The sequence below is a fragment of the Lytechinus pictus genome, chromosome 12 (assembly GCF_037042905.1).
Source record: "Lytechinus pictus isolate F3 Inbred chromosome 12, Lp3.0, whole genome shotgun sequence".
NCBI classification, from domain to species: Eukaryota; Metazoa; Echinodermata; class Echinoidea; order Temnopleuroida; family Toxopneustidae; genus Lytechinus; species Lytechinus pictus.
The window spans coordinates 29,793,906-29,806,326 of record NC_087256.1 but is presented as its reverse complement, the minus strand read 5'-3'; the positions used below and the strand labels follow the sequence as shown (position 1 = coordinate 29,806,326).

General features: G+C 35.6%; 1 protein-coding gene across 1 annotated transcript in view; it reads left to right on the top strand.

Annotated features, from left to right (window-relative positions):
- The window catches only part of LOC129272714 (mitotic apparatus protein p62-like), a 38,123-nt gene extending 26,157 nt beyond the window's left edge, over positions 1–11,966 (top strand). The window contains exons 9-10 of the mRNA XM_064107234.1: positions 3,125–3,209; positions 11,817–11,966. Of these exons, the coding sequence (XP_063963304.1) occupies positions 3,125–3,209; positions 11,817–11,966 (235 nt within the window). The remainder of the gene's footprint in view (positions 1–3,124; positions 3,210–11,816) is intronic.
- Positions 11,967–12,421: the final 455 nt, after the last annotated feature.

Genomic DNA, 12,421 nt, shown 5'->3' with positions numbered 1-12,421 from the left:
AAATTACCAATAAAAAAAGACACACGATGCAAACACACAGAAGATAAGCAGACAATATACTGTTATTATAATTATTATTATGAAAAAAAAATAAATACAAATTACAGAGGGAGATTGGAATTTTTTAGAGAATGAAATAAAAATGACTTTGACAATGCCACTTCAATAATTAATGTCTGCCTGAATTCAAAACTCTGAAGATCCTGCTGCATTGTGGGATGGTGTTGATGGGTTATTGGGGGAGGGAACATTTTCCTTGTATAAGCAAATACTCCTTTAGCATTCTCATCCCCTCTCACAGTACTCCGGTGATGCCCCTCTATCTACAGTTTGCATCTGATTAATGGCAAGTGATATAAATAGACTCGCCTACAATCTGGTTTGATTTTGTAACTTGGTGCTAGTCATCTTGATGGAGATGTTATTTGGCAGTTGTCAGACATGAATAATCATTAGGAATCATGGATACATGTGTGGTGGACCTAACAAACAACATCCTCGGCTTCTTAATAGCATTGAGTGTACTGTGAGACAAAATATATGGACCACTTCCGAGATAACGATTTCTCCCACTGCTAAGTTATATGACTTAATATACCGGCAACCGCCTACTTTGGGCGGGGGCATGATGTTTTCGGGTTGTCTCTGCGTCTGTATGTCACATTTTACAGATCAACTTTAAATTTGCAAGTATGTATATAGGAATTGTAGTAATACTTGAGATTTGTATAGCGCACTTGCCATCTTGATTAGATGCTCAAGGCGCTGATGAGTTTTTTGGAATGTCAAGGTCAAAGGTCAAGTAGGTCACTGAATGAAACATCTGAATTCTTGCAATAATTTGGGAACTGAATGAGGGGTCAATTTCAAACTTCATGTGTGCATAATTGGAGGGATGATGATCCTAGTATAATTTGGGGTCAAAGGTCGAAAGTCGCGGTCGTCATTCTATACCTGGAAATATCTCTTTCTCGCAATAACTGAAGCACTGTTTTAGGAATTGATTTCAGGCTTGGCTCTGTTTGTGTATGTGAGTGAGGATAATGCACATAATTAGTATTCAGGAGGTAGAAGAGGAGAGGGAGAGGTAGGGGAATGGAAGGGGAGGGGGAGGGAGGAGTGGCAGGGAAGGGGGAGAGGTGGGGAGGGGGAAGGGAAAGAGAAGAAAGAGTAAAAGGAGAAGGGGAGGGGGAGGTTAGGAAGGGGGGAGTAGGATGAAAAGGGAGGAAGAGGAGAGAAGAAGAGGGTACAAAGAGGAAGTTGAGGAGAAGGAGGGAGGGAAATGAAAAGTTTAAACAAGAACATGAAGGAGAAAAGGCTATTTTGATTATAAACACAATGTATTCAGCTTGCAACATAAAAAATGTTTGAAACCAGCCCCAGAGCGTTGCCCTCCAGATGCTAATGCAATGAATCATTGTTATCAGTCGAGAAGCCGATATGACGCAGGAAATCGGTCTTGTACGTCTGCCCTCTTAAGTTTTATGAGACACATCCTCGCCCGATTACGGGTCTGTTTTCAATTCTGTGTCAGCTCCCACTGATTCAAAGTGCATGGTTGCATCTGCCACTGATTAGGGTCCACCTTATATCATTCCTGTTGTGGACAAGGACACCAGGGGGTCCCGTCCGGAAAAGATGACATAAATTATGACATGGTCTCGATTCCCTGATGCGCTTCCTTGTTGCAACGGTTTTGAAACTGTTCCGCACGTTTGGCGGGCGAAGAGTGATGCCATCGTCGCGGAATCGAGAGGGGAGATTCGTTTGGAAGCCGTCGAAATTGACGCCACATTCCTCGGGTTGTTGTGATACAAATCAAGGAATATTGGTTTGAGATGGGCAGGATGGATGGTGAAGATGATGACGGGATCAACAACTATTTTGACCTTTCTCTGAGAGGGAGAGTGAGAATATTATTCAAAGAGGATTGAAATGAAGTTAAAAGATTAATCATTGTATTACATAGATTATGTAGATTGAAATCTTCGATGGGTCAATATGCAGTCACATGATCTTGGCTGCGAGGGATGCATTTGGTATATTCTAGGTTTTTACATCACCTCTGAATATTTATTTATTTTGTTTTGTTTACCCAGGGTAACCCCACCAGTGGACTAAGCACTGTTTTTCTTGGGGGCCCTGCATACAAGTAACAAATACATACATATAATAAATACAAACAATGAGAAAGTATTGAACAAGGAAGAAAATATCAAAGAGACAAGCAACCTGCAGGACATACACACAGACATACTGAAATACATGTGTGTATGTAGAATAAAAGTCAGCATATATATTGTGCATATGCAAATCCATATAAGTATATATTCCCTATGATCATGTTTATTGATAACTGCGTTATATTGTGAACGGTGCTGTATATTCACTGAGGTGATGTCTCTCACTGCTTATGAGCTGTATAATCAGGAAGTTTGCTTGATGTGCTCACTATTGTGTATTCTTAGATTGCCAGAAGCATGTGCTACATATGTAGCTTTGTTTTCTATTATGACGTGGATGGATCAGGGCTATAGCAGGCATTGAATTAAACTTTATTATCCCCTTACGAAAACATGCCTTTCACCGGTGCATTATAAATATGAGCATTTACAAATGAAGTGAAGTTTCCAAATGAGATGACAAATATGAATGTTTAACATGCCAGCAGACTCTGATAATGAATCTAAATGGACTTTATACAGAGTTGTGTGCCTTGATTATTTGTTTTATATATAACAGCTCCCCTCCAAATTTGATGACGATATTGATGATGTTAATGGTGATGATGATGGTGGTGATGATGGTGGTGATGATGGTGGTGGTGGTGTTGGTGTTGTTGATGATGATGATGATGATGATGATGATGATGATGATGATGATGATGATGATGATGACGGTGATGATGATGATGATGATGATGATGATAACTATGATGGTGGTGATGATGATTGATGATGGTGGTGGTGGTGGTGATGATGGTGGTGGTGATGATGATGATGACGATGATGATGACGATAATGATGATGGTTTTGTTCATGATGATGATTATGTTGATATTTGTGATGATGATGATGGTCATGATCATGAAAGATTATTGATTATGATTTCCTTCTCATTTCAGCGAGGAAGACGAAGATGAGGAGGAGGATGAGGATGAAGAAGAGGAGGAAGAGTCATCACCTGAAAAGCCAACTAAGAAAGGAAAGGTAAGTTATACATTGATGACCCATCCCTCAAATTTCAAGTTATTGGACAACATTCCGTTGATTTTAAAAACACTGATGGTAATACAAAATGGTATGAACATAGGAGTTTGTAGTTTAGATAATCTGATATGAAAGTTTCAAACTGATTAAAAGTGAAATGTACATTTTGTAGATTTAAAAACACTTGATACATGAAAATATAAATGAGCTGTAGTTTAGATACTGATACAAAAATGTCGTACTGTTGTACAATGTATCCCTGAGAAGTACATTAAAACGTTCAAACAAATTCCAGTTCTTGTAAAAGCTGTTTGTATTTCCACTTCATAAGAAATAATTTTGTTACCTAACATAATATAACCATATTAGGTATAGTTTATAACAAATAAAAGTCTGAAATCTCAATTTAGAATGTCCATTGGATTACAGTCTGAAAGTGAAAATGTGATTTATTTCTTAAAGTGATATTTAACAATGACATGATCCATCATTTTAACAGCCCTGTTGAACTTTCTTTTGATCTGTATTTGTAACCTATCCAGTGCATTTCATTATTTATTTTTTGTGCTGATTTCAGGTTATTTTAAAGGAATTATCATGCTATCCATATGCATATTTCATCTTGACTTGGGTATTTGTTTTCATAGGGATGGTCCAGGCTGGAGATATTTATATCTCAATGAATAGAGTAAAATTCACAAAGCAAAATGCTGAAAATTTGATCAAAATCGGATAACAAATAACAAAGTTATTGAATTTTAAAGATTTGCATTATTCCGGTGAAACAGATCTAGGTATGTCTTGATGAATATTCATTAGGTGGGCTGATGTCATATTCCCACTTGTTCTTTTGTATTTTATTATATGAAATTAGGTTTATTCACATTTTTCTACCAAGAACTGAAACAATTGGATTGACAACTGATTAAGTGCAGTAGTTATTTCTTACCGCAACATATTTTATCATAATGGAGAAACATCATTTACACGTGTATGAAAAAATGAAACAATTATGATTTCATGTAATAACATAAGAAAAAAGGAAAGTGGGGATGTGACATCATCAGCCCACCTAATGAATATTCATGACAATGCATCTATTGTTTTCACAAAATATTGATAAAATTTAAAATTCAAAATTTGTTATCCGATTTTGATAAAATTTTCAGCAATTTGCTCTGTGAATTTTTCTGTATTTATTAAGATACAAATATTTTCAGCCCGGACCATCCCTTTAAGACTGCCTTTGTCTCAAAACTGTTTATAAAGCATTGTAGGAAAATTCTTTTAAAGGAGATTTAGTTTGAAATTCTTCACTTTGTTATACATTGATCAGTCGGGGGGGGGGGGGGACTTATTTTGCCAAATATTTTGAAAACTCTTTGAAACAATTTTTTTATATTTATTATACTATCATAGGATTTGTTTTCATATTGTGCATATTTGAGGCATTTTGGGGATACAAAAAAAGTTTTGTTAAATTTTATTAAATTTTATTAATATACCCAATATTGATGGGTATTTGAAAAATAAGAACAGTAAAACATGATTTTTCAATAAATCAATTTTAGCAATTAAGTTTAATGCATTGAGCTCAAAGCTAAAAAGTAAAAATGAAACTTGCTAATACATTAAAAAATGAACTAAAATATTCTAAGCATTTTTGTTTCTGTATATCACCAGAGGAATATTGAGAATACTGCCATCTGTGGTGAATTTTATGTAGTTGAATGCTTCCCCTAGTCAATTACATACAGTTCTACATGTTGAAGAGTAACAGACTGAATTTTAAAACAAGTTGTAGTGATTAGTGGATACATTTAGTACACTTAGTGAAACGAAGGGGAAAATGGGGGAGCAAGAAAGGGATATGACTTTAATCGTCAAGGTTACGCCTATGACTTTAATCGTCAAGGTTACGCCTATGACTTTCACAATACCACAGGGACAAAAGAATGAATTGATCTGTAACAAAAGATAAAGTTGCAAAATCACTCCAGATATGTACAATATTTGATTTGTTAAAAAGAGTTTCTGACAGGTTGCAGTGTAAATAAGACACGCTTGCAACAATGCTAGGAAGTTACGTCTGAGAGAGAGAGGGGGAGAGGTGTTAGGTGGTTAGAGGGAAAGAGGGGAGCAATGGAAAATGAAGAAATTAAAAAAGGGGAGAGGAAACGTTGAAAGGAAGCACCAGAAAAGGGGAGAGAAAGTCGGTAGAGAAAAAAAGGGGCACGGATTAATAGGGGATTGAAAAATGGATTGAGAGAACGAATGTAGAAGAGATAGAATATATTGAAAGATAGAGGAAAAGGGAATAATACGGAAATGGAGAGAAAAGAGGGCTAATGTTGTAGAGTGATTGAGGAGCTGTAGTGGAGAATACTTTACTTTATGCTAATACTTTACTGGGCGTGGGCAGCATAAATGAAATAGATTTTCTTTCCTTCTCACTACGTCAATCTTACCACCATCCATCATTGTCGTAGACACCCTTTATGATCTTGTTTACCCCATCTATTTAAAATTCCTTCACACTGCGCTTTCAGCAAGAGCAAAGGTAAAACTTCTATGGAGAAAGGAATATTTTGAGGACTATAAAATTCACTTGTTTATGAAGTTCAGTACCAAATATTGCTGGATTTGTATTTTTTTAGGAATATGAGTGACACTTTATTGAACCTAGTCGAAAATTGTCCATTCTCTATGGATAGAACTTTTTGGTTCAAACAACGGGATTTTACATGTAAATATGAAAACTTTCCAGATATAGCAATATTTAGTGTTTGCAAAAACTGGATTTCTGAATATTAGTTTATGAATGATAGGTTTTTAGTGATATTTTCTTAAAACTAGGCTAGAATGCAAACAAGATGAAAATTATATTGATATTTCCTATTTTGAACAAAACCCTTTCAGATTGATAGAGAGGTAGAAATAGACTGGTATAAAGTTGAGAAATGGGTCAATGGTACTATGTAGTATGTATGGTTGGAATCCTCTTGATTTGTTTTTTTGTAATTTTCTTTGTTGATTTTGTTTTTATATGCCCGTCCTAGACAGGACGTATTATGGTATCACGCTCGGTGTCCGTACGTTAACTTTCCTTGTAAACGCGATAACTTCAGTTTGACTTGAGCTAGGCTCATGTAACTTGGTGTGTATGATACTAGCATGAATCCCAGAAAGCCTATTGATTTTAGGTCAAAAGGTCAAAGGTCAAGGTCATAGTGACATGCTATCATCTTACCCTTCTGCAGTCCTTTTTATGCTTGACCAATAACTCAATTTTCCGTGTTACAGGCAGGCATATTATGTACTTGCTTTAGCGACACTTGTTATATTTACAATAAATACTTAAATTAAAAAAAAAAAAAGAAATAGGTCAACGTGACAGTGTGTATTTGAATGAACTAAATTTGTTTTTTTCAAATGTTTTGATCCTTCTGCTTGGTGAACAAGTTTGATATCAGGGTTCAATTTGGAAGTCTTTTAGATTCCATTTTTTTTTCTTAATGAATAATAATTTCCATGATCATGCATTGTTGTGTATCAGATATATAAATATCTGATACACACAACAATGCATGCTCATGAAAATTATCGATGCAATTGGGTTTTTTCTTTTATATTTCCTCTTTTTGCCTCTATAAATATGTATGAATAGAATATTATGGCCAATATTCTTATACAGACATGCTATTGTATAGATATGAAAAGATTATAAGTAGCATGTTAAAGGAGAATGGAATGATAGCATAATATTTTCAGCACATTGCATACTTCAGAAGTGGTTATAGAATATATAAAGAAAAATGAGATAAACTAAACATATATTTTTCTTTTGATTTGGGAACCCAACCAATATTGATGTAATTTAAAATCATAAAATTTATCCAATAAAACTATCCAATAAAACACATTTTATTGTATATCCTCTAAATCAGAACTGTTGAGGGCATATTTTTTTATATAATCCATCCAGTAATGAGTCAAAGTGGTGAGAAGCTCTTTGGGGATTAATCAAAACTTCAGTTTGAAAGGTATAATTGATCTTTATTGATGGTAATTTTCCATCGTAAGTCAGAGTTTATTGGGTTTTTAGTGATTTCTAAACTCCTTCCAAACATTAATTTAATGCTGAAATACCATCAATATTAAGCACACACACTAAAGCCATAAATTGTATTTCAATATAACACACACTATTGTTGAATTGCATTTTCTAGAGGCTGAAACTGAATTTTCTTCTGTTTGAAACTTTTTTTTAAAAATTCAAACGTGAAGATTCTTTCTTAATATTTTTAGAGATTTTTTCCTTGTTAATAGTAATTTTCCAAAAGTCTTCCCCAATGAAATGCAGCATCCAGGTGCATTCACATTTACCAGGAATTCTTGAGTTTTACCATTGGAATTTCCATTGAAATGGTCTTTAAAATTGTAACAAAGAGACTTCAGATATGATGACTTTGGTCTCAGAAGGTGCTAAATCCATCTTTGTTGATTTAGAGAACATGTGTGTCTTGCTCTATTTTTGTTGGTATATTTGGATAAGTAATATTGGAATGTATTGTTGCTTTGATATGGAGGGTGATAAGGATAGCAATGGCAGGTTTTTAATAGCACTCGTGTACACCGTGTTGTAACACTTGGGCCTCTGTTACACACACCTCTAAAGTGCTCTGAGGCCGGCCCCGCAGGGGACTCGACGCATTTTTTTTCAAAACCGAACTGATGCTGGCTTGAACCGAGTCCACCTCTGGATGTGGTCTGAAGCCAATGCGAGTCCGCCCTCAGTCCCGCAATCAGTATGCGTAACACCAAAGTGTATTCGGGCTGGCTTACATCGAACAGTGATAGTGGACAGTAGTTTTCTAGCTAAAACGATGCACTGAATTACATGAAAAGTCAGGTGACTCCTGTCACATAAATAGGTGATGTGAAGCCGGCTTAAGTGTAGACACACATTTGCAGGCGTGAACGCGGCTCCAAAGCCAGCGTCTGGGCCGGCTTCACACCCGACGCATGCATCACAGGGGCCTTAGACTACTATGACCCCGTTCTCATTTACCGTCCTAAAACTAGTTTAGTAGAAACTAGTTTAACATATGAGAACGGTCGAATCGATCTTTGAAGCGATCTTTCAAACCAGTTCGGAAAACCACCTCGTGATGTAGTTTTCATGATCGCTTTGCCTCGTTAAACTGGTTTTAGCGTAAGTGAGGACACAACTGTTCTTAAGGAAGCGATTTTCGCACAGTTTGAGCATGCTACTCCACACACTGTGTAGAATGCCTACAATGCTGTTTCAAATTTCGCGTGAAACATGTGCCCCCCACTGTCGCTGATCAAATGGGAATGCTAGAAAATCGATCTTTCAAACTGGTTTCCTGAACCGATTTCCAGTAAACTAGTTTCAGAAAGTATAATGAGAACGGTGTCTACAAGACTGACAGAATAACATCCGTCTATCAATAACTCAATTTCATCAAAAGTGGATATGTTACCTTTTGGAAGTGATTGTTACCGTCCTTGAGGTAAAAACAGACATTCAAGATAAGTCATTCAATTTCCAGTGGATTATTGTGTTTCTTTAATTGAAGTTATCAATGCCTTACATTAGAAGTTAATGTAATTTCACAAAGTTCAATAGACAGTTTTATCTCTTTTTGTTCATAATATCGCTTGCCACTGGCAATCTGGTATTTTGGATAATTGAATGGAAAGATCATTTACCAAGTTCACTTTATATTACGTTATTTACATTATTTACGTATTCGAGAGATCAGCGTCCAACAAGCCAAGCTTCTCAGCTGGTCTCTCTTTTCATTTAACCCCTTTCTTTTTTTAATATACACAAGAATACTCATGCTTTTAAGAATGTTAAGTTTTATGAAATGATGATATAAGTATCGTATTTTGTTCGTATAATTTACATTACCCAATTTTAGCAAATGTAAGGTCGTTACTTTTGTTCATTTTTGTAATTGTATTTATGTATTTGTATTTATGTATTTTTGACTTGTATGTGAAAAATGGAAAGAAAAGAAATGAAATAAATCAATAAATCTAAATCTAAAAAGATCTAAAATCTAAAAAATAGCGAAGAAAAAAACTGAAACATGTCAGATTATTTTCTTTTTCCCATATTTTCATTACCTATTATATTTGTAAATCTTTTCTCATACAATTTACCTTCTCTAGTATTCATACTTCATATTCCCTATCAGAATTCTTATAGGTCAACAATATTTTATCATGTTTTAATAGTTTTAATTTACAACAATTCTAACTGTAAGCAAATCATTTTATTCTTCCAGTTGCACAAGACAGGCAATTAATTGGAAAACGTAATTGATTTTAGGACATAAAATTGAATTGCAATTGAGGACAAGTTTGTACCAGGCCCTCTTATTGCATAAAGGGCATTGGTTTATGAATGTAATGCAGGATGACTAATTACCTTTGGTAAACATTTGGAAATTTATCATCAGTCCAAAGACATCAATAATAATATATGCCACTTTTTTTTAATAGTGTCAAGTTATTTTAATGAGTCATTCCGTTCATGTTCATGACAAAACTCCCTATTTTTTAGGGGGTATTTTGTTGAGTGCAGAATACATCAAACAAATTGTCTTTGTCATGAACTAATATCTGGCATTTTTCAAATGGTGTATTTGTGAGTCAGATTTTTCTTTTATGCCGTACAAGCCAGATGTCAATTTCATGGAAAATACGTACATGTGAAATATCAAACAAAAGAACAAGTAGACCATGTCTTACTTTATTTGAAGTGTGAAAAAGATAGGAATCCATGTCAAGTTGTAGATTTTTTAAAATATTCATTGAACTTGATTCTATTTCTTGAAAAAAAGAAAAGAATGGGATTAGGGGATAAAGATTCAATTTGAATCGAATCTTCATAGCTAGCATGTGCTCGATATGGACTAAAATACAACAACAGACCTACCCATTTTTCCCCCTCTGTAACATCAAACAAACTATTTTTAGTCTCAGTCTCAGATCTCCAGAGTATTTTTTTCTCTCTCTCCCATTTTCTCTTGTCACTCCCTTTCCTTGAACATTCTCTTTCCCCCTCCCTTCTCCACATTTCCCTCTCTTTCCTTTCATTGTATTCCCCTCTTTCTCCCCATTTCCCTCCCCTCTTTCCCCCTCCCCCTCTTCTCTCACATGTCCCCTTCCCTTCTCTTCCACGCTCCCTTTCGTCCCTCTCCCACTCTTCCTCTTCTCTTATATCCCGCTCCCCCTTTTCTCTTTCCCCCTCCCCCTTTCCTCGTTCCCCCTCTCCTCTCACCTGTCCCCTTCCCTTCTCTTCCACGCTCCCTTTCGTCCCTCTCCCACTCTTCCTCTTCTCTTATATCCCGCTCCCCCTTTTCTCTTTCCCCCTCCCCCTTTCCTCGTTCCCCCCTCCTCTCACCTGTCCCCTTCCCTTCTCTCCCCTTCCCACTCTTCCTCTTCTCTTATATCCTGCTCCCCCTCCCCTCTTTCTCCTCCCCACTCCCTCTCCCCGCCCCCTCTCCCCTCTCTCTCCCCTCTCTCTCCCCTCTCTCCTCCCCTCTCTCCTCCCCACTCCCCCTTCCCCTCTTTCATTATGTCCCTATTCAAGCAAACTTAGTGACCCAGTGAACTCCAAAGCACACTATAATAAAAAATTCTATGAAAATTCGCTCTGAAAAGGGTGTGTTTGGTTTGGATGGAGGCACGCGTAATGTTTTCAAGGACTTGAATCAGCATTCATATCATGAAAGCTGATTCATTTTCCAAGATTGTTTGATTTAAAATTGAGAGAAGGGGAGAAAAAAAACTGTTAAAATGAGAAAAATAAGCAATACTGAAGTCATTGACCCTCTACATGATCCAGTGCTTGTAGTATTAGAAGAAAAAAAATTTGATCAGATTATTGAAACTTCTTTGTCGTACATATTTTCATATCTGATAACGTATGGTATTTTTCATAAGTTTGTACATTTTCTTAATGAAAAATCTTTTTTGTTTTTTGCTAACTTGTTTTCAAATCTGTAAACTGGTATTTGTGTCGCTCGAAAGTTTCTAATTGCATACATGCAGTAATTTGCCTTTCATCTCTGATAACACAATTTATTCAAGGCAAGATTAAAGATGTTTCTTTTATTTGGGTAATGCCCCTAGACCTTAAATGAATTGTTTTTGTTGAAATGTTCAACTCTGAATGCTAAAATGAACAAAATAATAATAAAGTTGATTTCTCTGTATTTATAGAAGCACATGATGCAAGTAACTGCATGTATTGGCTGAATTCTTTTTTTCTTTGACAATGAAAGAGTAAATATTACTATCGTTTGATAGTTGGGAATAATATGTAGCTTTTAACAATTTTCAACTGGACGTCTGTATTAATAGAGAATATTGTTTCACATCTGATAATGGAAACTTTCTCATCTCGTTTGAGTTGGTATTATTTCGTTATAATCTTTATGCAGTAAGTAGTTGAATATGGAATATACATGTACATGTAGCAAGATGAAAATGAAAAGGGAAAAAGTTGAGATATTTGACCAAATGCCAGGTGATCACAATGATTAAATATTTTCTATTCTTCTCTAGGGAAAGGTGAATGGGACAGTGAAACAAAAGGCTACGCCAAAGACACAGGTATGTAATGATGTATGTAAGCCAAGGATTATTTTCTGGCAGGGTTACTTCTTTTTAACCACTTGGTTTTATGACTATTCCTATTGGCAGTATGAAATATGAGCTGATTTTGTACACGATTTCATGAAACTAAAGAATAAAAGATATCGGTAGGTCATCATTTTCCACATATCTTTCTGTCATGGAGATAAGATATCAGCATATTAATATATTGCATGGGAACAAGCTCCATGTATTAACATATTTAGTAAGGTCATTTCAGACATTGAAAATGGGGGTACCGCCATTCTTGCATGTTCTGTAGCAGCAATTTGTTGATGAAAAAAACTATAAATATTTTATTCAAACAATTTTGGAGTTTATGTATTGTATATCAAGCTCTAAAATATCATTGATGTGAGCTATACTAACGCTGAGGTGTACCACTTCATGAATGCTTTTATCGGTGAAGGTGTGCACCTTAGCGGATAGATTAAGGTTTTGAAATAAATGGAGCGTGGTTCGTGGTAAAAAAAAAGGCATGTATGTAATGTACAAGGCAGTGACCTAATAATTCA